This window comes from Phodopus roborovskii, unplaced genomic scaffold (assembly GCF_943737965.1).
Source record: "Phodopus roborovskii unplaced genomic scaffold, PHOROB, whole genome shotgun sequence".
Classification (NCBI taxonomy): Eukaryota; Metazoa; Chordata; class Mammalia; order Rodentia; family Cricetidae; genus Phodopus; species Phodopus roborovskii.
The window spans coordinates 353,493-381,383 of record NW_026125545.1 but is presented as its reverse complement, the minus strand read 5'-3'; the positions used below and the strand labels follow the sequence as shown (position 1 = coordinate 381,383).

Here is a 27,891-nt window from a genome sequence, read left to right as displayed (position 1 = left end):
CAGCAAAATTCACCATCCATGAAGTCAATGGATGACTCTAGGAACTAGTGCAGATGTTGAGCTTGCTACACTCTGTAAGATCATCATGCCTGCCGAGGAATTAAAGTAAAAGTGCAGTGCAACTCAAGTTGTATTGTTGTTGGAGCCCAGCAAGCTACCTAATTCTTCTCAGGCCCTTTGCTTCTCTTATAGGCATCTCATAGCTCGAATTCTGGTTTTGTTTTACGAATCATATATGACTTGGCATGATAATTATGTCCTGATGCATCCTCTGTTTAAATATCAGGGACCATGAGAATTGGCTTGCTGGCACATCCTCTGTGAGGTCATTAGTAAAACAGAAGCCTGTGGAGTCTTTCCAAACCCACTGTCACCTGCCCAGCCTCCGTACGTCACCACACCTTACAGGAGCTGTGCAATAGAAGACCATGTGACTAATATCACATGGATGCAATTAGTAAACAGACTGTAGGAAAGTGGTGGGGGGCGGGCTATAAATTAACATTGACACTGGAGACCTAGCTACCATCTTCAGGTATGGACTATAGTATTTGGAACATAAATATAAAATGGTTTATTGTGAAATAGTTTTTATAATCAGTCGGGAAAATGAGGCTATTGAACTACATATTTGCTAAAATTTTAAAAATTACTTGATTGTAATACTTTAATATTGAATAGATGTTACTATTTGGAGATAAGATGTCGCTCAGGGTTAGAGCAAAGGGTAACTCAGTGGTAAAGCAATTGCCTCAAATGTTTGGAACCCTGGGTTCAATGTTGGTATGAAGAAATAAAGTGTGGTGTTTGGGATTTGCTTTAAGCTGTGAAAGGAAGGCCTGCCTGCTGAAGGGACAGCATGAGAGAACTTTCCACAGTGGAACCTCTGAGGATATTCATTATATTGTGCTGATCAAATCCTATCTGGGGTAAAATTCACATAGCTGGCAAAGGGAAAGCTGTAAGTTCATTGATACCTTAGTTTTCAAGGTAAAAGAAAATTGAAATTTGCATTATAAAGAAATAAAAGAGGCAGACAGATTGCAAGAGCCTGAGGACTAGCAAGTCTTCTTCTAGACTTCTAGATATGACAGGGAAGCTATACCCATGGAACATCAACAGTATGGCTGCCTAAACAAGACCTGAACAGTGGCACTACCACTAGATGTGCCTGCATGCATGAGGGAAAATCATGGAGGGGGCGGGGGGGAGGGGGACATCACTAGATGAAGAGCTTCAGGCAGTTAACTACTTCAGAGAGAGAAAATTAGTAACGGGGATGAGCCCCCTAACTGGTTACCCAGTACCATGTGGTCATACCTGAAATTACATACATATAAGCAGTGCTAAACAGAGTCAGCAGTCTATATTTACATATATATTTTTGTCATTTGTATGTATGTATGTAACAATAGTAATTAGAGAAAAAGAGGCCATGAATTGAGAGGGAGTAGGAGGCTAGTACAGGGATCTGAGAGGAGCTGGAGGGAAGAAGGAAGGGGGAAAGGAAATGATGCAATTATGTATTTAATTAAAAATACTCCAAAGCTACACAGAGAAACCCTGACTTCAAAAAAACAAAGGAAATAAACATTTTAAAGGAAGTGAAATGGGATGATTCATGACTGGACACATAATGTGTGGAGATGAGAGGAATCACCGATGCGTTCCTTATGCCCTTAAATCCCTGAAGAACTGTGTCATTTGGGATGTAATGTCAGTGGAGGCATCTGGTCCTGAGTAGTAAATAGGAAAGTAACTGAGGCAAAGCTGTGCTAGTGTAACCAGCTTAGTGTCACTTCAGTGGGATACAGTTGGACACAGCTGCCAGGAAATGGAGGAGTTACAATGAGAGAGACTTATACCATGTAAAGTCATATGTCAAGTTATTCTCAAAAGTTTTTATGATGTTTATTTATTTTTTAGGATGAGAGAGGCTGCAAGAAAAATAGAAGAAAGGCATTTTTCCAACCATGCAACACATGTTGAGTTTCTGCCTGTTGAGTGGCGATCAAAGCTTACTCTTGATGGAGGTATATTTTGTTTTGAAATTAAATGATTTTAGCCAATGACAAACTTTTACTAAATTAAATATGAAGTTTTAGAAATATTTTTATATTAAGAACAAAATCTTGGTCATGTGTGGTGGCTTATGCCTTTAATTCCAGTACTTAGGGGTGGGGTGATAAAGGCCAGAGGATTGCTGTGAGTTCAGGCCTAGCCTAATTGATATAGCAAGTTCTGGATGGACACACACACACACACACACACACACCCTTTTAGTTTGAGTATATTTACTTTTTGTTCCAGATTATTCAAAAACTAGTTGATATAGCAAGTTCCAGACCAGCTGGATGGACACACACACACACACACACACACACACACACCCTTTTAGTTTGAGTATATTTACTTTTTGTTCCAGATTATTCAAAAACATATTTGAGGGAAAACACTGATTTTAAAATTAACAAAATTGACTTGTGTCTTTGGGCTGCCATGTAGACTTCACAGGTAGCATGTCTGTCTGTGTGTGTGTGTGTGTGTGTGTGTGTGTGTGTGTGTGTGTGTGTGTGTGTGTGTCCTTTATGATTTGGAAGTAGAGGAAGGGGTCTAAGTCTGTGTGACACAATACTCACCTTCATCACAGTGGTACCTGCCCTAGGTTCAGCCAGGTAGTCTTCCAGGTCTGTGTTACTGTCTCATAATTAGGAATGTCAGCTAGAACATCCAAAAAAGTGTAATGTGCTTTTAAGAAAGAAGCCAGTCTTAGCTAGGGTTTCTATTACTGAAGAGACACCATAACCATGGCAACTCTTAGAAAGGGAAACATTTATTTGGGGTGGTTTACATTTTCAAAGGTTTAGTCCAGTATCATCATGGTGGGACATGGTGGCATGCAGGTAGACATTGTGCTGGAGAAGTGGCAGGCAACAAGAAGTGATCTCTAACACTGACTGGTACCTTGACATATATATGAGACCTCAAAGCCCACCCCCAGTGACCACATTAATCCAGCAAGACCACATCTCCTAAGAGTGCCACTCCTTTGGGGCCATTTTCTTTCAAACCACCAGAATGTAATTAAATGCTAGTGACCAGAGAAGCAATGATACATATGTAAAGTTCTGTATACTAGCCCTATAGGCTTTTCTGTGGGCTTTTCTGGCTCACCCAGGTAAATTTCAGGAATGTAGACAACAGGATGAATTAACATTTACTGAACCCCTGAGCCTGTTGTTTCTGGCTAAGTTCACATTGTCATGATCCTTGTTTGTTCTTGAAACAGTCTCCCCTTTGTAGCCCAGATGGCCTTGAACTTAGACTTCCTGCCTTAGCCTCCTGAGCCCTGGGGCTCTGTGCATCACTTACTGATGATAGTTTTGAAGGTATTAAGATAACTGAAAGAGGCCAGCCAGGAAGACCTTTATGCTTCCATCCATATAACTGGCAAAAGCAAAACTACAGTCACAAAGAGCCAGAACTTAAAGAAGGGGAGGCAAAATGTTGAAGTCAGAGAAGACAGTTCTGTGTCCAGTCACAGCCATTGTTACACAAAACTGTGCAAGTATTAACACTCAAAATCAGCTATATTCTGTAAATTTCAGACTTAAAGCATGCTGCAGCAAATATCAGGATACTCACTAGCAGTGAAAAGATAAAAAGAAACTAAAGACGTCCATGGACTTACTATCTTGACAGTGCAATCAATAAAACATGAAAAGGAATGACAAGAATAAGAAATGCAGAGACCAGTTCCAGGTCCCATTCTTTCTGCTTAGAAAACACAAAACTAGATGGAAAAATCATTAGAACTGATCAGCTTATCAAAGTCATAACATAGATGATTTTTGTGCAGAAATGATTGCTTCTCTGTAGACCAGAAACAAGCAACATCAAATAATGCAAGGCCCCAAGAAATGGCTTAAATATACAAGTTTATTTTAAAAACATGTAACTTTAAATAACTTAAACATGTATTTTTATATTTTAAAATACAAGAACTGTTAAAATATAGGAAAACTTAATACAAAGAAGAATCTCTCAGATTAAATGGTTGAGTATTCTAGAGATGTTAACTCCCAAATTGATATGTACATTTTCACAGAACTTGATGAGCCAAGAATGGAATTGGGGAGTTATGTCTGCCTTGGTTGCTGCAATGATTTAACTTATGTAGTTCAAACATTTTAATGTTGGGACAAAGCTGGGCCAATAAACCGGTGCAGCATAGCAAAGCATTATCTATTGCAGCCCAGTGGTGAAAGGGTTGCACTTTGAATATGCTTGAAAACCAGTTATCCTATGGGGGAAGTGGTTAAAAATGATGTCTGCTTTATATACCAGCTGGACCAGAGGCTCGACATGAAGGAACAAACACATTCAGAGTAGAGAGAGCCTAGTCTTTGTCATTGTACTAAGTTACATTGTACTAAGTTACAGAATAAATAAATGTGAATTAAATAATCAGAGTCAAGGCACTTGTCCTTGAAAGAGGTTGTAAGGCTTATGCCCCTCTGAGCTTTCACAAAACACTGTTCATTCTCCACACTTAAATAAGCAATGCAGATGCTTCTCTGCATCTCCAGTAATTTTATTATCTAAGACTTTTGTTCAGACGGTTACACCAACTTTGTCCTATTAACTGAAGCCCATCACTAATTTGTTTCCCTTTGTGTTTATTGGTGATTTGACAGTACATGCCCATAGGGTCATTGGTTCATCAGAGATAGATAGATAGATAGATAGATAGATAGATAGATAGATAGATAGATAGATAGGAAGCATAGGAAGTCTTTTTTATTGCTGGTTTGTTGTTAGCAGTGCCCAGGTGTGCCAGATAGGTATAGTCAGGCCCAAGGCAAATAGAGCCAAAAAATTGATATTGGCCTTCATTCTTTAATGTTCCTTTTCTTTTTATCGTCTTTCACCTTTTGTTTTGGATATTTTGCAAGAAGGAAAAATCCCCACTAATGTTTAATAATTAAATTTTAAGTTACTTTGGAAATGTGATTTTTTTTCCCCCCCTGGAACCTTCTGTAAGTTTGGTTTGGTTGTTTTTTCTTGTAGACACTGTTGATTCCATTACTCCTGACAAAGTGCGTGGCTTGAGGGACATGCTGAACAGTAGTGCTATGGACATAATGTACTATACCAGTCCACTTTATAGGGATGAGGTAAGTACCATGACCATCTTGTCCTGTTAGGTGTGCTGTATAGTAACAGCAATTTGTTAATAGTGAATTTGATCAGCTTCAGACAAGTAATATAAGTAAATAATATATATAAATAAATATATATAAGCCTCATGGAGATAGAGACTAGAAATGAAGGATAATTCTGAACTCATTTATAAAATAAGCTTACAGGTATTTTATATATATACATATATATGCACACATATACAAAATGTGTGTGCATGTGTATTTACATACATGCATATGTTTCCCAACCACGAATACTAAAATAGGCAAGAAACAAGGATCTCCTTTATCACACCGAGCACACTAACACCCACCCAGATGGTTATTCCCCATAAATAAAAATTACAATTCCTTGTGAATATAGCTGATTTGGAGGCCAAAGCAATTTGTGACAGAAGCTAAAGAAATGTTCAAAAGAATAATGGCAGGTCATAAGGATAGGAGTTAGAGCACCATTCCAGTTGGCTAAATCTGAAACTGTTTGGGCACCAAAGTGGTTCACTGTTACTGCAGGAATTGGTAGTACTTTAATGTGGAATATAATAATGATAATGCAATAAAGAATTGTAAACCATTTTTTAAAATCTTTCATTGTATTGATTATAATTGGAAAAACTAAATGGAAAGCAGATAGGTCCCTTGTTTTTAGTAGAACAATAAAGCTGACTGGCATTGGAAAGTCATTTTGCAGCTGTTGTGGCAGTGTTGGGTATAAGGAGGACTGGGCATGAATCATCAGTTAATATGAAATTGAGGGCATTGTTTTGTTTAGGAGCAGGCTAATTGACTGCATTCCCACAGACTGCTAATTACACATAGGAGAAATCAAGCAACATCTATCCTGGGTTTCCCCAATGGGCAGTTGAACATTGTGAGCCTTTGAATATATACCCAGTGGAGGATGCAACATCCCCTGTGCAGCATCATAATATTGAGGAAATAAATACCTGGGAAACACAAAAAAGTAATGGTGCTGGTGCTGTATTCTTTTTAACTGTCAATGTCATAAAAGTTAGTAATTACAGGAGTCATAAAAGACAGTAATTACAGGAACCATTCCCAATTACAGGAGGTGAAGAGATCTTATAAATACTACATCCCATCTTCTGATGTCCTATAATGGATGAGGAAGCTGCTGGAATGGTCAACAGAACCGGGTTGTGGTGGTAGATTAGATACAACATATCCAAATAGTGCTGTGTGGCATGAATAATTATGCTAGAAATACCCCTAGTATTAGGGAATATACAATGAAGTATTCAGGGATAAAAGACAACGTGTATAGTAGTATATCCCTCAAGTAATTACCAGAAAATTTGGGAAGGTGTGCATTTGCACACTTACAGAAGTAGAGAGAATAAATAGCACAAATGTGATAAATGCTAACAAAAGAGAATCTGAATAAAAGATAATGTGGTGTGTGTGTGTGTGTGTGAGTTTTAAGAAGTGATTCTGCACATTGAGTACAGGTACCAATGGAGTCCAAAAAAGGGCATTGGCTCCCCTGGAGCTGGAGTTAGCAGGTGGTTGTGAGCCACCCTACATGGATGTTGAAAACTGAGCTCGGGTCTTTGTGAGAGCAGTGTGTTTTCATAACTCTGAGCTAGCTCCAGCCCAGGCATTTCATATTTTATTTGTTCTAATTTTTCTTTGTAACATTTTATGTTTTCAAATAAAAAGTTGAGGAAACAAAATATTTAAGGGGAAAAACAGTTTTCTAGGTCCATCCCTGGAGATTGTGATTCACTTGGTCTGAAATGGAACCTATGTTTATATCTTAAATTGACAGTTCTCCTAAATGATACCATCAGGGAATTCTGGGTAGTGCTTCTGAAAGCATTATGAAGAACAAAAGGAGTACATTGGAATAGGTGGGCACAGGTATGCTCTGCTCGCTCATTCACTCGCTCCTTTACAAAAGGACAATCTGTAAAGTAAAATCCCTCATAGTGGGGCTGGATATGTGGCTCAGCAGTTAAGAGCATGTGTACTCCTGCACTGAACTCTGGTTCAGTTCCCAGCACCCATATGGTGATTTACAACCATTGTGACGCCAGTTCCAGGGGACCCTAACCCCCTCTCTGACATCCTGCAGGCATCTGTAGTGCACAGACATGTATGCAGACAAACCATTCATAAAAGTACTCAGAAAAGGTTGTAATCCCTCATGTTACTCTTAACATGGGGAGTAAAATAATCAGTGAATAGGAGGAGCATGTGTGTTTATTGTGAAGACCTTTGTAGTAGCAAGGCTGCCTTGAATGATGCACACTCCCTTCAGCATGGAAATAAGGGAGCAGGTGGATGTTGAGCCATCAGCAGCCAGTGGTGCCACAGAAGGCGCTCTCCACAGCAGTTATAGGTCACCCCTTGATCTCTTGACTCTGAGTTTCTCAAGGAAAAAACCTTAAGTGTGTTAATGGTCACAGATAAGCCAGTGTTAGAGGGACAAGGCCATGTGCCAGCTAGTCCTTCCCAATCACTTTCTAAAAAAAAACAGGAAAATGAGGTGCTTTTTGCCCTATACTGAAGTACTTCTGTGTTCACCTAGTATAAACTTTAGAATCAAGACCTTCAGAAGTAAATCATCACGCAGAGCTGAGTCAGTGTCTCTCTGCCCAAGCACACACAACGCCCTGGATGCAATCCCGAGCAAAACACCTGTGTCAGTGTCTCAGTGCCGAGCGCACACAGCACCCTGGATTCCATCCTTAACAAAACACTTTGCTCTGTCTCTGTGCCTGCTGCGAGAATTATAAGGAAGGAAGTTTTTTAATGTTACTGATTGTTGGTATTGTAAGGTCTCCAAAGAATTACAACTCATGCAGTTAATAGTACACATAGAGACATCGCATTGCATACTCCTTAGACCTGGGTTTTACCTAGGCTCAAATCTTAAAAGGCCTTTATATTCATTTTTCCTTGAACTACTAGTTCCTAAAGTAGAGATCTCAGGCCAGCAGCACCAACATTTTCCAGGAACTTGTTACAAATGCAAATTCCCAGGCTCTGCAGAGCCTCTGAGTCAAGAACTCCAAGCCAGCAGGCTGCTTTTAGCAGTCTGTCCAAATGACCCTGATACATAGAGACTTGGAGAACAATTGCCACCAAAGCAAGGGACTCTTCCTCTCTGTGTCTCACTGCCAGAATATATTGCATCAGACATCACATAGCTTCAATAGCTCAAATTAGCCTCAGTGTTTTATTGAACTCTAAGATGTCAATAGAGGATGTCAGGCTTCATGTGTGCCAACACTGAGCCTACCAGTCATGAAGTACAAGAGGGAATGCCAGGTTATGCCATCAGGTGAAGAACGTGCAGTGACAGCTGATGGAGTTGGGTTGTCTCTTGATACAACATGATTTTAAAATAGAGCTATAAAAAATCAGCAACAGTTGGCTTGTTAAGATAATGAGATAAAATGAATAAAAACTGACAATTTATAATAAAGTAGAAATAGTAAGGGGAGACAGGTCTGTGTTCAACTTCAGATCAGGGTGTAGAGTGGGTTTGAGAGATAAAGTAGTTATTCTGTAGCTTCACAAAGACAAAGTACTGAGCCACTTCACATCAGTGGTTTTATTAGTTGAGCCCAGTCACAGAAATCATCTCTTATTTTTCTCTGTCACCAACATGATGGTTTTTCCATACAGTAGCCTCTTACTATATTCTCTTAACTACATAATATATATTTAGTATATATTATAAATTTATGTTCTTTTTTAAAATGTTACCATGGCTAAAACCCACACACTGAAAATTTAGACTTGACATACAGTAAGTTGCAATGAAGTAGAAATTTCCAGGGGTCTTTGGAGATCTTATTAGAATCTAAAAGGAAATTCCTTTTTTCTGTCTGTGGGACAGCTGGCTAGGGTAATTTACTGAAAGACTCCAAAAGGATCCTCATGGGTAGTATCTGCCTATTCTGTACTCTGTGGTGATGGTAGGGTTTGTAGCATATACACGTACCTCCATCCCTGTACCTTTTTAAAGCACCTTATAACCTATTTATATTTCATCAGTCATGCTTATTTTTCTTAATACACTTACATTTAGAAATAAAAAGTTTATAGCCTTGGTGAAAAATCTAATATGAGTATATTTTCTTATTTTGAACAGCTAGTTAAAGGCCTTCAGCAAGAGCTGAACCGATTATATTCCCTTTTCTGTTCTCGGAATCCAGACTTTGAAGAAAAAGGGGGTAAAGTCTCAATAGTGTCCCATTCCTTGGGGTGTGTAATTACTTATGACATCATGACGGGCTGGAATCCAGTTCGACTCTATGAGCAGCTGCTACAGAAGGAAGAAGAGCTGCCTGATGAACGATGGATGAGCTATGAAGAGCGGCATCTTCTTGACGAACTCTATATAACGAAACGACGGTAAACAATCCTAGATTTTTGAAGGAGTTGAAACTGTCTTTACAAAATTGCTGGAGAGGTGGCTGCTCTTTCAGAGGACCAGAGTTCAATTCCCAGCACCCACGTCAGGCTGTTCACAACTCCCTGTAACTCCAGCTCCCAAGATATCTAGTGCCCTTCTCTGTATTCACACATATGTAGTTAAAATTAAAATGTTAAGTGAAAAAGAAAGAGAAAGCTTTATGCTTTCTTCAGGGTAAAGATTACTAGATAACAACCTAACAAAGCTATAAGTTATTAATTTTTATACTTTTGTTACATGCACTTTTCTACAGAATAGTTTGATTTGCCTCCTTCCATCCTTGGTCACAGTTTGTTCCCAGTGTTTTCAGTGTGTAATCATTTGTTTTGCTGGTTATAGAGGTTGGTCTGTACTATTATTATTATTATTATTATTATTATTGTGAAAATAGTATTAAACTTCATTAATCTTGGCAAATTATTTTAAATGTTATCCTTATTAACAATTATATAGTATATAATTATAAACAGATTTAATGATAATATAACCATCCGTGACCTTCTTAATGTCCTTTAACTCTTTGCAACATTATTATCTTAATTTATACTTGAATTCTCCATCTTCTTTGTCCTCTTACTGATGCAAGTTTATTTACAATGAAAAACGCTAATGTGTGATAGTTTAGCATTTTATAAAAACAGCTGAGGTTAATGGATAAATCTTTACTCAGGAAGTATTGGCTTTGTTTTACTCTTAGAGTATTCATCTCAGGAATTAGGTGCCATATACATAAATACCACAATAACAAAGCAATTATTAGTCTTGGAAGAAAATGGCATTTAGCTTAATCCCAGCACTCAAGAAGCAGAGGCAGGTGGCTTTCTGAGTTTGAAGCCAGGCTGGTTTGTAGAGTGATTTCCAGGACATCCAGGGTTACACAGAGAAACCAACCCTGTCTCATAAAAACAAAAAAGAAAAGAAGTTTGACAGTCCTTCTCAAGAGTGTCATCTTAGCACTGGGCCTGAATTTGATTCTCAGCATGTTGGTCAGACAGCACAATCACCTGTACTCCAGCTCCAGGAGACCCCACACTCTTTTCTGGCTTGTGCAGGCATTGCACTCACATGTGTCCACATGTACACACACATGACTAAAAATGAAAGCCAAAACATTTAAAATTGTTTTTAAAATGTAATCATGATGGCACAGGCCTGTAATCCTAGTACTTGGGAGGTAGAATCAGGAGGATTGGGAGTTCAAAGTCAGCCCAAGCCACATGAGACTGTCTCAGGAAAACTAAGGAAATACATAGATATGTAAGTGAGTGAGTCTGTCTCAGAAAGTGAAGTATAGCTTTCTTGAGAAAGAAAATAAGCAGATGTTTTAGAGGTGAGCAAAACTGAAGTGTGTTGTTAACATAGACTACTCAACCCTTAGCAGAAAAGGGTTGAAGGTGGTTTCTCATGTGGTGGACAAATAATGGAAAAGAAAAAGACAGCTTTAAATAAAGATTAATTTAAATAAAGTATAATTTTTGAAGCGACATGGGTGGGTAGGTAGGTAAATAATGATTATGTATATACAGGTGTCATAAGAAGTACCTTTGCAGTCCTTAAGCAGTACAGCAGGAACATTAATTGAACATTATCACATATGTTAGTTAGTGTGAGGGCCAGCATTTGTTGCATAAAGTTGTAAGCCTCTAATACAATGATGAATTGTAATAAAACTATAAATATATATATATATATGTGTGTGTGATCTCATGTTGCCTCCTAGGCTAAGGGAAATAGAAGAACGGCTGCATGGATTGAAGGCATCGTCCATTACACAAACACCTGCCTTAAAATTTAAGGTAAGGGAAGGGATCAGCTTCTCACTGTCTCGGTACTTTCTGAGCATTTGATTGAGTATGGTGTCATGAAACAAAGGAAAGTTTAGTCGTGAGTGGTTATGTACTGTGTGCTCAGAGAACAGTGGGCAGGATGGTTCTCCAGCCCCTGGATATAACAGTCAGTACCTTGGTGCCCTTTAGCAGTGTGCAGAGCAGTAATGTACTAGAGAAGGGTGACTTTCCTTCTGCCTGGAAAGCTCTGAAAGGATGAACACTTGGCAAGTGAGGGGAGGAAAAATTGAGACAGATGTATGAAATGTTTACTGTTTAAAAATAACAAAACGTATGGTCAACAGCAAAAAGAAAATAAAAGGAAGAGGACAGGGATGAATTCAGGGTAGGAAGCGGGGTGCTTCAGTTCATCAAGTCTAGAACAAAAGCCCCAGACAAGGCTCCCAGGGTAGGTTTGGCTGGAGCTTTCAGGACTTGGCAAGGAAGGGGCTGTGAGAGAAGAGGAACTGCTATCTGCTTGAGAGGGGCAGAGCAGAACTAGTTTTTAGACCAGTTAAAACTGCTTCAGTAAAGCGTAAGGAGAGGAGATGACTGCACCGGCAGCACTCTTGGAATCATTCTTGGCTGCAATAGCAAACAGAAGATGGCATGAGCCTCTAACACCTGCTGTCTGCATGTGTAGAACCACATTGCCTGCTCCTGGCGCATCTCTTCTCACACCCGAGCTTAGTGTGAAGCTAAAGTGTGGGGGACAGAGAAAAAATGGTATTGACTCTATGGCTTGCACAGTTCTTCTTTAACTGGTATTTATTTTTCATTTTTCTGAGTATGGGTGAATGTCTGTATGAATATATGTAAACTATATGTGTGTCTGGTACCTGCACAGGCCTTAAAAGGGTGCCAGATTCCTGTAACTAGGCTTCCCCAGACTGATTTTTTTTTTTTTAACTTAAACCATACATACAAATTGTTGAACTGGGCTTGTAACTCAGTGGCAAAGTACTTGGCCAATGTGCACAAGGCACTGTGCATGTGTGGGGTGTGGGGGCAAGGAGCATGTTGAGATGCTGAAGTTGAATCATGCATTTCAAGAATATGGTCTCTGGAGTTCTCTTAATCTGGAATTTGAATGTCTACACTATCATATATAAATATTACTAAATGTATAAATGTATCCGGTAGATAAAGACTTTTACATGAGAATTAGGTAGAATACATCAAGCATATTATAATCTTACATTCAGTTCCACATGACTTGAACCTGAGCATATAATTTGGTTTCTTCTGATGCAAGTCATGCAGTCAGACTCCTCATTGTTATTTAGAGGGAAACATAGAAGTTGAGAATTTAAGACGGGTATCTGAGAACCTGGTAAGTTATATTTGGGACTTAAGAGGTCAGAGGAAGACAGAAGTTTTTCCATGTGGATAGCCAGCAGTTAGATTGACCTTGAGGAAGCTGGTGTCAACCTGTTGTGGTTGACCTTTGACCCTCAAAATCAGGAAAAGAAGAGCATTGACAAGCATCAGTGTGTGGTGTGGACATTGAAGCTTTGATTTGGTTGTGATTTTTGTCCTGTCTAATTAGTAATATTAGCCAAGTCATGTAGTATTTCTGAACTCAGCTGTTTACTTGTCTCTGAGCATGGATGCTTAACTAAATAATCTAAAATTCCTTTTTGTCTTCAAAATTCTTTGAATGGGGACTGTTGAGATGGCTCAGCAGGGAAAGGTGCTTGCTATGCAATTCTGGCGACCTGAGTTCAGTCCCTGCAGCTCACATAAAGGTATAAGGAGAGACTCTACTTCACACAATTGTCCTCTGACCTCCACATGTGTACCATGGTAACACATACCCCCACATACACATCATACGTGTACACACATGGTATTTTAATGTTTTTAATTATTTGATAGTCATAACGGACTGAGAGAACAGTACCTCTGTGTCAGACTGCAATCATCATAAAATAATATGGAAGAAACAACTTAGCAGATGTTTATGGAGCCGATGCAGAAAGCATTTTGTACAGAATGTCATAACTTCCTCTTGATGCCTTTTTTTTTTTTTTTGTATATTGGGTGGCTGGTATGAGTGTGTGCATGCGTGTGTGTGTGTGTGTGTGTGTGTGTGTGTGTGTGTGTGTGTGTGTGTGTGTGTGGTGTACACACATGAATATGCAGCTGTTTGCCCTACATACACAGAGATAGAGTACAAAGCTGGATGTTTTCCTCTGTCACTCTGCCGTATTGCCTTGGGATAGAATCTCTCACTGACCAGGCTTTCCATTTTGACTAGGTGGCTGGCTTGCAGGGTTCCAGAATCCTATTTTTCCCACAATCCTGGGGTGACAGAAATGCATAACCACACCCAGCTTCTTTACATGAGTGCTAGGGATTCGAACATAGGCCATTGTGCTTGAAGACTAAGTGCTCTTACCCACTGAGCCATTCCCCCCAACCTTTGTTTTTTGTTTTTTTGAGACAGAATCTCAAGTATCCCAGGCTAATCTCAAAATTACCCTGTAGCCCAGGCTAGCCTCACACACCCAGTCCTGCCTCAGTCTTCCAAGTGCTGGGATTACAGACATGAGCCACATGTGTAGCTTAATTCTCTATCTCTTTCAGACCTCCTTCTGTCACTTTGTAGAAGAACTGGTTTATATCAGCTGTCCCTGTATTTGCAGTACTTTTCCTTGGGCTGGGCAGCATGGTGATAGCATGTGTGGAGGGCTCCAGGTTTAAGATTCATGTATATTTTTTCACTCTAAAAAGTAAGTCATTCTGTCATCTTTTTGGAAAGAGTTACAGGTATATAAAACTGGAGGTTGAGACCCTGCCACAATATAGTTAGGGTGACAGATGCCATTTTCACTCTCCCTTCTAGAGTTTCCCCCCTTCCTCCTGCTGACTAAATGTAGATCTGTGCCCAGCTATCCATGTTTTGAGCACATCCTAAGCAAGCTGGTTGGCTTTCTTGGCCTCACATGCTTTGACTACAGTGATGATGTGGGTATAGTTGGGGATAGCAGGAGGCACAGCTCTGTATCCCCTGCTCTGGTTCTGCAGCCACTGTGACTTAACTGTGAACAAAAATAAGATTTGGCGACAGTTTCCTCTGACAGTGGCACTGCATTGTTGGTCTCTGACCCATTCCTTATCATCTCCATCCAAGCATGTGCACTCTACCCTCAAATGTTCCCACTTGCCTCTTTTATTTCAAGAGACTTTCTTCCCCTCCCCCCCCAAATCAGTAGCATCTCTATTTTCTGATTAACCTTCCTAGACGATGGGTTAATAAGTGCTGTTCTTTATTGCCTAAAATATAAATTATATTAATTATTGCCTGTCTTCCTTGATAGTCAAAGATATCTGAATGTTATCATCCCAAGTCTGTCTGTCTGTCTGTCTGTCTCTCTCTCTCTCTCTCTCTCACACACACACACACACACACACACACACAGAGCTTTTCAGTCTTACCTATGTCTTTTCTCAAAAATCATGCAGTACCTTTCTCTCCCTACTTTAGTGCATGAGTATCAGTCTTATCCATCGTTCCCCCCATCCCTGATACCCCAGTCTCTACTGTAGAATCCTTACTCTACTGGCCACAGCGCACGCCCCACCCTCTGTAAAGCCCACACAGCTCTGTCAGCTGGGAACAGTGGCTCTACCCTGCTGGTCCCAACCCATCACAAGACCTAGTGTACTGATGTAGTCACGATGTCCTGCCTCAACACCCCTGACTAGTGAGTAGAAACAACAGTTTTAATTTCTGCTACTTTAAAATAATGGAAACCTTCCTGGAAGTAAATTATTATGAAGTCATTAATGGCTGGTATGTAATTGGCAAATAATGTACACAAAGCTTACTTAAAACATATACTTAGAGGTAATTTTATTGTTGGTGTTTTATTATAGAACATGTTATCTCCAAATTCTGTTGAAAATAACATTTTGTCATTTTTTAAATTTAGGCTGCCTTTTTTTTTCATTTTAGGTTGAGAATTTCTTCTGTATGGGATCCCCACTAGCAGTTTTTTTGGCATTGCGTGGCATCCGACCAGGAAATACTGGAAGTCAAGACCACATTTTACCTAGAGAAATCTGTAACCGCTTACTAAATATTTTTCATCCTACAGACCCAGTGGTGAGTTTCTTGTGAGCTTCCTAGATGCGGAACTGCTGTTCTGTGAGAAACCTTGCCAGGGCCCATGAGCTAACAAGAGAAGTCATCTTCTGGTTGGAAAGGTTATATTTTAACACTATGTGTTGTTCATTCAGAGTTCATGAAATAAAATGTTAGAGAGGGTCTTCTCTCATAACTCCTTAGCAAGGGACTGGAGAGGTGTCTCAGTTGTTAAGAGCGCTTGCCACTCATGCATGGCACCTGGGTTTGGCTCCCAGCACATCTTTTTAAAAATTATAAAAAGAGTACAAGAGACAAGAATCTACTAGAGTTTCAAATCTTAACCAGTAGTAACTCCAGTGGCCTAGGAACAGGAAGTCTTAAAAGTCCTGTTTTGAAGGCTGGCAGGAGAACTCATGCCTGATGGCCTGAGCTTACTCCCTGCAGCCCATGTGATGGGGAGGAAAGCACCTCCCACAAGTTGTCCTCTGTCCTATGCATGGCATGGTATACAGCCACAAAAGTAAATAGGTAAATATAAAAAACACAAAAAGTCAAAGTATAAAGTACTCATTTTTAAAATTTTTCTACTATATTTGTTCTTTTAAATGTTTTTAAATGTAAACACTGCAAGATCATGCATCTAGTTGTAAATAGTGAGAGACAGAAGAGATTTTTAGATAAGACATATACTTCAGGCTGGAGTGTAGCTCAGCAGTAAAGTGCTTAGTTTACAAAAGGAACCTGGTTGGATTACCTCCACACAGTGAAGATGTCTCCTTATTCTTGTTAGGGATAATAGTACAACACACACACATTATCTGAAATTAGTTTTTAGTATAACTATGTAAGTCTTTTGAAAGATCACTAACTAACACCAAATAAACACTGACGGACTATTTGAATTTTGGAAAGTCCCATGTCTTAACAACTGCCATGTATAAGAGAAAGCTACAATTGAAACTGAGGAGCTGAAAATAAGCTTCCACCAGGATGACAGCCTAAGTCTGTTAGAGGAATACAGAGTACAGTCACGGCAGTCACCCTGAGACCAGCGTTTCTGTATGTTCGGATGTTTTTCTTCACACACCAATTCTGTCGTCTTTGCATGTCTCAAATTTGCCTTTTATGTGTTTGGTTCTGGGATTTGAACCCAGGCCTTCACATGTCCTAAGCATGCACCAAGCTGCATTGTGTCTCCTAATACTTTCTTTAATGCTTCCTGTGGACCTTTGGTAGGTAGGTTTTGCAGACATTCTTTTTTCCTCCTATGAGACAGCCCTGAGATTTTGACCTAGCAAGTAGCAAATAGTTAATGACAATTAGTGGTGGAGATGAGAATCTGTGCTACAGGATTCTGATGCCATGCATACAACTGATGATTGACTCATTGCTATAGACAGCAGCCTTTTGTTGACTTTCAAGTTAGGCTCCTATTGGAGTCACATGTTTGAAATCAAGAATAGTAAAAGATCTGTATATTAGAGATTGTCCTTATTGACTATGTCTTGGGCTGTCACCCACCACTTTGCTGTTTGAGTCTGACATTAAATCTTGTTAGACCATATCAGAGTGTGGTAAAGCTTAGTCTTTTTCTCTATAAATGACTTAATAGACACTGTTAGTCAAAACTAACTCCAGTTTTTATAATCTGATCCTTAGGGATATGTAACTGGACGACCACATATATTAACAGTGAAAAATATAGAAGTACATTTTTAAGCCATTTTTTAAATTATTGCTATAAGATTTACTTATTCAACAGAGCTTTAGGAGTAAATATTTTACTAAAATCTAGACATTGTATATTAATATTGTATTTCCTTGCATTTTTGAATATCTAGGCCTACAGATTAGAACCGTTGATTCTGAAGCACTATAGCAACATTTCGCCAGTCCAGATCCACTGGTACAACACTTCAAATCCTCTACCTTATGAGCATATGAAGCCAAACTTTCTCAACCCAGCAAAAGAACCTACCTCAGCTTCAGAGAGTGAAAGCATTGCCAATATCCCGAGCCCCGTGACCTCCCCAGTCTTATCACGGCGCCACTATGGAGAGTCCATAACTAACATAGGCAAAGCAAGCATATTGGGTAATTTCTCTCATTTCTTATTTGTGAATGGAAGTTGGGGGCTGGTTGGAAATACGCTTTAGAAAACTTCCAACTGTTAATCTCCTGGAATTGGCGTCCTTGCTGACTAAAGCAGAAGCTCTGATGTCCTCCAGGTACATTGAACAAGAAACAGCGCTCTGCTCATTGTAGTCTGGCCTGTGATTTGCTGGAGGACCCTAAGAATGCTGTTGTTTTTATTGCTCCACTTCCTCTTCTGCGTTCTGGGAGAATCTCCCCACCACATCAGTTAGTGTTTTTGCTTCTTAGAGCAATGGGGATATTTCATCTCTGTTTGAGTGACTTCTTGTGCCAGCACAGAAGTTGGGCATTTCATTAGTACACCACTTGAATTTGTTTCTGGTTGAGTGTCCTTAATGTAAATGCCACCAGATGGCACTGTAAGTAGGCCTTACCTACCAAACTTAATCGCTGTTTGACTTCATACTCAAAGGTCATTAACGGCTTTTTATACCATAAATTTAGTAAGACATATACCTATTAATAGTAGCTATATGTCCTGTGTCAACAGCATGGGTCTTTTGTTAGAAGTTTTCATTTTGCCAAATACTTCTGTAACAATGAACATTTGGATAAAAACCGTCTTGGTTGTATATTCATGTATCTATACTCCTAGAATTTATACAACTTCCCTTCTTTTAAACATCATTCTTATTTAGGAATCTACATAGGAATTAGATGCTTTTTTTTTTTAGGTCCCCTCCCTGGAAAAGAGTGAGTATGACTTGGCTCCTTTGCCAGTTGGCTGTAATTATGGGTGGTGCCCTACAGTGTGCCTTGAGATGAGTCAGCAGAGTAACCGCCTGTTCTGTGACACGCAGGGGCTGCTAGCATTGGAAAGGGGCTTGGAGGAATGTTGTTCTCAAGATTTGGACGCTCTTCAGCATCACAGCCATCTGAGACATCTAAAGACACAATGGAAGAGGAGAAGAAGCCTGTCCCTTCTCCTTCTACCACCACCGTGGCAACGCAAACCCTGCCGCACAGCAGCTCTGGCTTCCTTGACTCTGCATGTTAGTTCCTATGGTTCTTAGCTTATGTGCTTATGGAGGGTGGGAGGGCAGAAGTACTGGGGGTCCCTGTTCAGGTCTGAAAAGAGTAAGGGCAGTTTTAGTGTCTGCAGTGACAACTTACTAGATCATTTTAATTTTAGCCAGGGCTCTTTAGCAAAAGGTCTAAATTATCCAACACTAGACCATCTCTGTGGAGTAAGTGCCCCTAGCTTTTACAAAGCATATTTTCACAACAGTCACCAAGGTTCAAATTTCACATTGTCACTATAGATGTCACTGTATCTGGCCTTGAGAGTTCTGAACCAGTGCTCTGCCCTGTAGCTAAGCACACTGGCCTCCAGCTTTATGACCCCCAAAGCCAAGGCATTTTACTGTATCCCTCTGTATGTCCTCTCTTCCTGCCCTGGTTACCTAGTGTATAGTATTGATTTCTGTGACAGTACACGTAGCATTAAGGTGGAACTTCTTTTTTTTTTACAGTGGACTTCAAATGTTTTTTTATTTTACAAAGCTGCGAAGTGCTAGTCCACCAGTGAACATTAGTCCCATCAGTGATAAGTCAGACAAGTTCTAAAGTAGCTGCTCCCTTTCAGAAGTGAGCACGAAGAAGTAGACGCCATTGCAGTTACTGGTGGCATTGTGTTCTTGCTGTGTCTGCCACCTTGAATTTTGAAGTGACCAGCAACCAGAACACATCAAGGTGGCACCGCAGAGGCTGCATTGTGCCTCCACACTCAGTCCCTTCCAGGGTGGGTTAGCAGTAGGGCTGAATGTTCCTAATTAAGCCAACAGCATTTTCCATTCCTTTTGAGTGCTAAAATGTATATTTGTGAATCTTGGGACCATGTGTAGACTATTCTTTTTCGACTTTGAGTCTGTATAGAACTCATTTTCCTCTGAGTTCTTAAAACTGTTGTTCACTCAGCTTTACCCAGAAACAGATGCTCACAGTGACAGTGAGGACCCCCAGAAAAGAGTGTGAACACATGCAGAACCTGTTCTCTTTCTGTGAACTTACCACCAAACATGTCTCAAATGGCAGCAGAGAAACAGTTCTTCCTACCCAGCTGGACAGACTCCCATGTCTTTCCTCGGACCTAGGCCCTAGCGTGTGCTCTGCATGCTGCCTACAGTTCCGCTGAGCTATACCCCAGCCATGTTCGTCATGCTTACATGTAAATGCTTTAGCAGTCTGCATGTTAAATCCTAACCTTAGTCTCAACTGTATCTGAGATAATCATGAGTCTTTGTTTCCTATAGTCATCTCTCAATAGAGAAAGGACTATTGCAATCAGACCTATGACTATGATTCTCTTAGTAATTCTTTGACTTGCCTCAGTAGTGTACACTTCTGTGTAATCCTGACTTGTATGCCACAATTGCTGTCTTGAAATCCTGAAACTTCTCTTCCTTGAATCTTTCTGGAATGTGGCTGTTGTGATCAGGGGACTGAGCTTCCTTCCTCCCTCCTCCTCCTCACATTGATTGCCTCAGCTCTTCAGGATAACCTCTGTTCTGACGCCACTGTCTAAGTCTCATTATCTGAGGGTAAGGAGGACACAGGCTGAATTCGTGACCCAGTTTTCTCTTTGAAGAGTAAGTGTTGTCAGTTGACCTTTATTTTTTCAAGTTAACACGTCTTATGTACCTAGCCTTAACGTCTCCTGGAAAGACCAGCTTATTTTAAAGCATGTTACGGCTTCATTGCTTGTGTCCCTGTGTTTGCAACATGTTTCGAAAGGAAAGGACCTGTTTCTTTTGGGGGGGGGTTGTTTGTCTCTGTTTTTGTTTGGTTACCCTCTAGGTTACAACCTGAATTAGCACTAAGTTTGAGGAGAACTGAGCTCTCAGCAGATTCTGACATTACACTTGAGAACTGATTGTATTTACATTTTCTATGAAGCAGCTCTTCACAGAAAGCTAGGAGTGTGCGTCTCTGTGTGCTAGGCTTATCAGCTTATTTGGAAGGTTGCACTAATGTTTTTTGGCCATTGCAACACTGAAGGCCATTTTTATCTGTCAGCCTTGCCTTTACAGCGTCTTGTTTGTTTTTTTTCACAGATTTCAGACTTCAAGAATCGTTCTTTTATCTCCCACAACTTCTTTTTCCGGAAAATGTAATGCAGAGTAAAGATGATAGCCTCGGTATGGTATATGTCAGGGTGGCACTCAGCACTCTGACTGCAAGCGGTCTGCTTAGAGATTGGCTCAGTGAGAACTGGGAGAGCCTCTGGAAGCGCAGCCTCAATGCTACCACTTCAGACTATATGTGTATTTTCTCTCTTCAATGGTAGATTCACGACCAGTGGAGATGCTAAAAAATACAGCACTCCTACAAAGGAGGACTTCAGAGACAGGAGGAAGGCATTAGAACCCCATCTGTCTTCTTTATTGCCCTCAAGGCCTCAGACATTTCTGCTGTTCTTTTGATGTCTATACTTAAGTATGAAAAGGTTCCCTGGTACAGAGAACTGCGCTACTTTTAGTTGTTCCTGATGTCTGACGTTAGCGTTTGGGTTGTGGGTCTGCCACAGCTGACAGCTCCTTCCAGCACAAACACAGGGTGGACTCTTAACACAGTGATACTGATACAGGGTTGCTCTCAGTCTTCCTTGCTAGCACACTCTGAATCTGTCACTACAGACTAATCTTAACAACTTAAAATTCCTCTACTGGATGATTTCTCATTCCTTCTTCTGTACTTTCCCTCTCTTCATCTTTTTCTTACTAATAGTGAATCTTTGGTGTTAAAAAATGTGTTTGGGGTTTTCTTTGGTTGTTCTGGCCACCTTTAACTTTTTTTTACATCTTTTCAATTATCAAAAACCATATGCTTGATATAGTTCCCAAACAGTGTTTGAGTATAACAAGCTGGGTCCTTTTTTGCTTCCAGAGCAAGGATTTATATTAACCTAACTCAGTGGATTCCCCTCAAGAAATTACATACTTATTACCAAACATTTCAAAACAAAAAACCTTAATTGGCTTAGAGAAATAGCTCAGTCAGGAAAAAAAAAAAGAACCTTGCAAGAGAAGCTGAGTTCAGGCCTCAGAACCCACTCTTTAATCAAGCTGGGCACGGTGGTACATGCTTGTGACCCCATTTCTGAGGGGGTGGAGATGGCTGAATCCCTGAATGCCTCTCTGGACGGCCAGCCTGGCCTCGTTAACAGGCTCCAAGCCAATAAGGGATACTGCCTGAGGAACCACATACAAAAGGGCAGCACTTAGGGAATGGCTCCCCGGTTGTCGTTCGGCCTTGGATGCCCGCTCGGCCCTGTTTACAGCCACAGCTGTTTTCTCAGTTTTTGCTCTTCACCTCAGGAACACATTTCTGTTTAACAGATTTTACATTTAGATACTGGAAGCATAGAAAAAGAAGAAAAGGTAATTTTACTTTCTTCTTTCCCCATAACTCCAGACAGCTAGGAGAGTCCATCACCTGTGTTGTCTGTTCTAACAAATCTCAGTAAGATAATCCTGAAACAGCAGGCCCCTCTGCATCTGAACCTGTTTGCAAAGTGGTACTGCCTTGTAGAACCTCTCTCCCTTGGAGGTTTTGTGAGCCACTTAACAGGAAGAATGGAAACACAAACCCACTTCATTTCACCCCTGGTCTTCCCACAAAGCCAGCAAGATGTGCAGTAACTGCTGCAGACTCAACAGAAGTTGAGGGGCCAGAACAGGTTTGTGGGGAAAGCTGGCTGCCTAGCCCAAGCCCAGTGATAAGAATGGAAAGCACAGATGTAGCCAGTCTAGGTAACAGCATAACTGATATCCCCAGAGGTGACAAGAATGACAAGGGCCCATAATAAAAGTAGAGTAACTACTTTATGAAAGCAGCATTTTAGGACATTGGTACCACATCAAGAATTAACATCAGGCTGGGTGATGGTGCATGCCTTTAATCCCAGCACTCAGAAGGCAGAAGCAGGTGGATCTCTTGAATTCCAGGCCAGCCTAGTGTACAAAGCCAGTGCTAGGACAGCCAGAGATGTTACAAAGAGAAACCCTGTCTCCAAAACAATAACAACAAAAATTAATTTCAGGACCTTAAAATCAAAGTGGAGCCAGATAATTCCTATAGCGAGAAAATGTCCCTTTTTTAAAAGCATAATTTTAAAAACTAACGAAGAGTTTTGTACTAAACAGGAACATGCGGCAGCATGTAAGATGACACCCTCCCTGATCTCACACTTGCCTCTTCTCTCCCTTTGTAACCTACTCATCCTGATTCCACATATCATGACTGAGAATTCAGTTTTCTTGTCTTTGTATTCTGTCTGGTGTGGGTGACTGTACCTACAAATCTCATGTGAGGGCCCATGGAGTACAGAAATAAAGGACTGGGCCATTCCTACCTAAATCCACACGGATCTCAGCAATTTCTGCCTTATTGTGGATTAGTTTTATTTTAATTAAGTGAAAAATTTAGAGTTACAAGTTTAAGTTTATATTTTAAGTTCATTGGCACTTATACAAGTTTTTTTTTTTAGCCTAGTTAGCATTCCACCTCTTAAGTATAACTCTTCCCTATGCAGATATATAAATATTGAAATCAGAAAAGCATAACAGAAAGGTAATTATGTTTGTATTTCACATTGCTGTTACCACAAAACAAGACCTGTTTAGCATTAGCAGCTGGCAGTGGTAGCTCACACCTTTAATCCAGTCACCCAGGAGGCAGAGGCAGCCAGATCTCTGAGTTCTGAGTTTGAGGCCAGCCTGGTCTGTAGAGCTAGTTCCAGGACAGCCAGGGCTACACAAAGAGACCCTGCCCCCCAAAAAACAACAACAAAATAACAATAACATTTATTTAAAATTATTTTCTAGAGTGGTATGATTTCTTATGTGTGACTACCACATTCCCAATATAAAGCAAAACCTAGCTGTTTTGGGTTTTTTTCCTCTAGGCGCCTTTATTTTTACCACTTTTTCCTTTTGACATCCTTCACACTACGCAGAGATGTTAATAAGTGGTAGTGACCTGAGTGCTTTTGTTTGTGAGATAGATCTTTCAAAATATTGTATGGATCATGGCAATTTTAAAAGAGACCCAGAATTGTCAGTGTGTGTGTGTGTGTGTGTGTGTGTGTGTTGTATATATGTGGGTCAGAGGACACCTTTCGGAGTTGGTTCTCTAGTCTAACCTTTACGTGGATTCCAGGAATCAAACTTAGGTTACCAGTCTTATGCCATCACTCCAGCCCCTCGTGATGTCATTTTTCCAAGTGTGTTGTCTCTGAGGGTCTATTACATTAGCTCATTAGGATTTGACAAAAGCCTTGATCTGTTCATTTCTCTCCAGTATCACCAAGACTGTTTGTGGGTTCTGGAAAGGCTTAATTGTATTCACGAAAATTACAGTTAAAATCCTCCCTACTGCAGGGTATTCCCCCAGTTTAACTCTTCCCACCACACAGTGAGGTCTTTTAAGTACTTGAATGTGGCAGGCTCAACCCTGCTAAATCAATGCAATCTTTAGAGGCAGCGGCCTCTAAAGAATGCATCCAAATGAGGAAGAACACTGTTAAACTATGAGATAATAATAATTAATTAAATTTTTTTAGGAATGGTTATTGAACATTTCCCCCACAGAAGCTCGTGTTGTATGGGGCCTCCCAACTCAGGAGGCATCCAGTGACCTCACCAATTCCCTGAGAATGCAGGAAATTCTTCAAGGAAAGGAGTCTTCTAACTCCAACAATATGTCAGGATAGCAAGTGGACTTTTTTGTTTGTTGTTTGCTTTCCTTATTGTTCTTGCTGACTTGAGTAGGAATAGAGCTCACCAGCAGAACCCTGACAGCCTTGGCTTTTTTAACTGTCCCATAAATTTAGAGTGAAGGGGGTGACAGTTTAAAAGTCATTTCCATTCCATAGATTTTTCACCCAGCTGTCTTTGCCTGCATCAGACTCACCATAATCTCCATTTAACACTGTCTTTTCAGTGGAGCTGGAGCATAGGATTGACTTTGAACTCCGAGAAGGCCTTGTGGAGAGCCGCTACTGGTCAGCCGTCACATCGCACACTGCCTACTGGTCATCCTTGGATGTCGCTCTTTTTCTTTTAACATTCATGTACAAACATGAGCATGACGAAGACGCAAAGCCCAACCTAGATCCAATCTGAACTCTGGAAGGACATGACTGGCCCAAAACTTTTTTTTTTTCCCTGTTAAAATGTGTCAAGATACGGAGATTTCAAGATTCCAGTTTTGTTTAGGGCAAGAAATACTTTAATTTCTAAGCACTTTATTTTATTTTTAAAAGAGAACAAAAACACATTTTCAGTTCTTAAGTTATTTACTGTTTCTGTAATTTTGATTATGAGTCTAGCAAAGCGCCTGCTGAGAATCACCAGGCGTGCGTGAACGTGCGGCAGGCTTAGGAGAACTGGCCATCATGGTCCAGTTCTCCACAGGAGTCTAATATAATGTATTAATCTAAAGATACTCTAACTCTCAGGTGGTCAGAGCCCAGTGCTTTCTATGTGGCGACTGCAAGGTGGCATCATGGTTTTTGATTCTGTGCAGGCTTCCGTGTCCACAGTTCCTTTGAAAGAAGAATATAACAAGTATAAAAATGTTCTAAATTTCACTTGTTTAAAAAAAAAAAACTAATGCTAAAAAGCAATATTTCAACTATACTTATAATTTATTATAAGATATTTCAGTGTATGAAACATTACATTTTTAATGTTTCTGTTGAGCCACATTTATTTTGTATCATGTTGAGGTTTCTTTTTCCCAAAAATCCATCTTTGTACCTTCAGACGACCAGGTGATGCTGTGGCATAGTCAGGTTTTTTGTTTTCCTTTTTTGTTTTGTTTTTCATTAAAAACATGGTTTCACACAGCACCAGTCCAATTTTTTTTTTTTTTTTTTTTTTTTTTTTTTTTTTTATGATGTCCCATGTACCTCAGAGCAAGCTGAGTTTTCAACACAGGGACTCCACATTGGGTATACTGCATTCATTAGCTATAACAGAAAGGTAGAAAACACCTTTCTTTGGACTAGAGAGTTTGATGACTGGAAATACATAAACACCTGTGTGCCAAGTAAATAACACATGCCGCCCACAAATGCTATTTAAAGCTCTAAAGAAAGCATGGCAACTGGGGACAGGAAACAGCCAGGGAGCTCGGGGGTTCTGGGCTGTAATTGTTTCCACAGTGCTGTTCATCTGAAGTGTGCATTCATCGATCTTGTAGCAGCTTCTTGAGGTAAGTGAACTCGTGTTACCATGCCTCATGTATGTACTGAGGCACCAATATTTGCAGTGCCTTGCATTAGATTACACTGCAAATGGAGAGTTTGGATTGAAGCCAGACCATCTCTTTTCTTTGCTACTTGATGACTTTGTTGATGTGTGAACCTGAATAGTCTGCAGATGTTAATAAGCTGGAAAAGAGTGGCCTCAAAGCCCAGCGTTACCTGCAGATACATTCTGGACTCCTGCAGAAGTGGGTTCACTTAGGGCAATGGTAGCTATCCTTGCCATGGCCAACACTCGCTTCCCGGTGACTTTCCCTAGGTTCCACTCATGGTGCTTTCTTTCTCATGTGTAAGGGGTTTCACAGCTGCTGGGAGCAGAGCCAGTCAGCCTACATCCCTTTTCTTTGCAAGGTGGCAGAGCCCATGGCTTTTTGTGAGTGTTAGTGCTTGCCCTCAGTGCTGTCGGCTCCTTGCTGCCATTGAATTTGCTCAACACATAGCACTTGTTTGTAGTGTTTAAGCCAAGGCTGTGTGACTGAGTGCGTGGCTTGATGTAAAAGCTTTTCATGAATCTTAGCAGAGCTGAACATCACCGTTTGAGTTTGGAGATTCCTGTGAACTCGGGTCATTTTCATTGCCTATTTATTTAGTGGCTCTCATTTAATTCTCAGGAAAATTAACCCATGTTGTACGGCTGGCGTTAAAGGTGGCTGAGCATATGTTGAATATCAACTGAAAGGAAAAGTTGCTTCGGTAAGCAAAGGAGTATGTCTGCTTGCTTTTCCTCACACTGCAAGGCAGTCGAATTTCACTGCATGAGTTTATGTCAACTCTTGGAAAGAACACCATTCAAACCACTCCTTCAGTGAAAAGTAGATGATCTGCACCTGTGGACAGCGGTTTCCGGTTCATAATTTCATCAGTGCTGATGGTGATTTTGGTTCTATAGCTCATCTCTCCATCTCTGCATGTATTCATGGGATGTGCTGGCATATACTAAAGTAATACACAGAGTATATGTAATTCTGACTTGATTTAGAAACCAAGTCAGTTACCAAGTAACAAAGTTTGCAATTTTATTCCAGCAAGTACTAAATTGGCCCCCAAAAGTCCTGATTTTGATACTAATTAAAACACTATTCTCTACTTTGTGTTCATGTTGAGTCTCTTGAGTATTGTTCATACCAATTTTAACCCAGTTAGGCTGGAGAAGGAGAATGTTTGGCATTAAATCCTACTTTTCCTTTAAAAATTGGTCTTTCTAAGGCTTTTTATTCCTAACTTTATTTTCAGCAGTAATTACACTTTTCTTTATAATCCAATATTAACTGCATTTCAAGACACTACAACATAATGCTGGCTTTCCATGCCTTGAGTCTTAGGCTTTACTCTGTGTCAGCTTTTCAGCTGGAGAGATGGCTCAGCAGTTAAGAGTACTGGCTGCTCTTCCAGAGTTCCTGGGTCCAATTCCCAGCAACCACATGGCAGCTCACAGCTGTCTGTTACTCTAGTTCCAGGAGATCCAACACCATCACACAGATGTACATGCAAAAAAAAAAAAAAAAAAAAAAACAAACACCAATGCATATAAAATTAAATAATTTTTAATTAAAAAAGGAAGTTAGCTTTTGTGCTTTCTTCACCTCAGACCCAGAACCTCTCAACAGACTCTTTCACTGTTCTGTGTCCTCATTGGCAGAACAACCCTTCTGTAAAGCATTTAATACCATAGCCAAATGGGGCATAGTAATGTGCATCTGTAATCTTCACACATGAGAAGCTGAGGCAGAAGGATTGCCATGAGTTTGAAGTTACCCTGGGCTAAGGGTAGGTTAAAGTGGGACAGTATTGTAACTCAGCTAATAGAGTGTTTGTCAGGCATGCATGAAGTATTGGATTTAATCCCTGTCAGCACACAAACCCAGAGCACACCTGTAATCCCAACTCTAGGGTCGTAG

General features: G+C 40.2%; 1 protein-coding gene across 9 annotated transcripts in view; it reads left to right on the top strand.

Moving 5' to 3' along the window:
- Ddhd1 (DDHD domain containing 1) overlaps nt 1–27,079 on the top strand; it is a 69,913-nt gene extending 42,834 nt beyond the window's left edge. For 4 of the 9 annotated variants that reach the window (XM_051177066.1, XM_051177063.1, XM_051177065.1 and 1 more), the window contains 9 exons: nt 1,927–2,033; nt 5,071–5,177; nt 9,328–9,590; nt 11,372–11,447; nt 15,439–15,588; nt 17,412–17,664; nt 18,525–18,716; nt 20,778–20,861; nt 24,667–27,079. In XM_051177066.1, coding sequence (XP_051033023.1) covers nt 1,927–2,033; nt 5,071–5,177; nt 9,328–9,590; nt 11,372–11,447; nt 15,439–15,588; nt 17,412–17,664; nt 18,525–18,716; nt 20,778–20,861; nt 24,667–24,848 — 1,414 coding nt within the window. In that variant the 3' untranslated portion in view covers nt 24,849–27,079. The remainder of the gene's footprint in view (nt 1–1,926; nt 2,034–5,070; nt 5,178–9,327; nt 9,591–11,371; nt 11,448–15,438; nt 15,589–17,411; nt 17,665–18,524; nt 18,717–20,777; nt 20,862–24,666) is intronic. The other 5 variants (XM_051177068.1, XM_051177067.1, XM_051177064.1 and 2 more) reach the window with 3 other exon arrangements.
- The last annotated feature ends 812 nt before the right edge of the window (nt 27,080–27,891 follow it).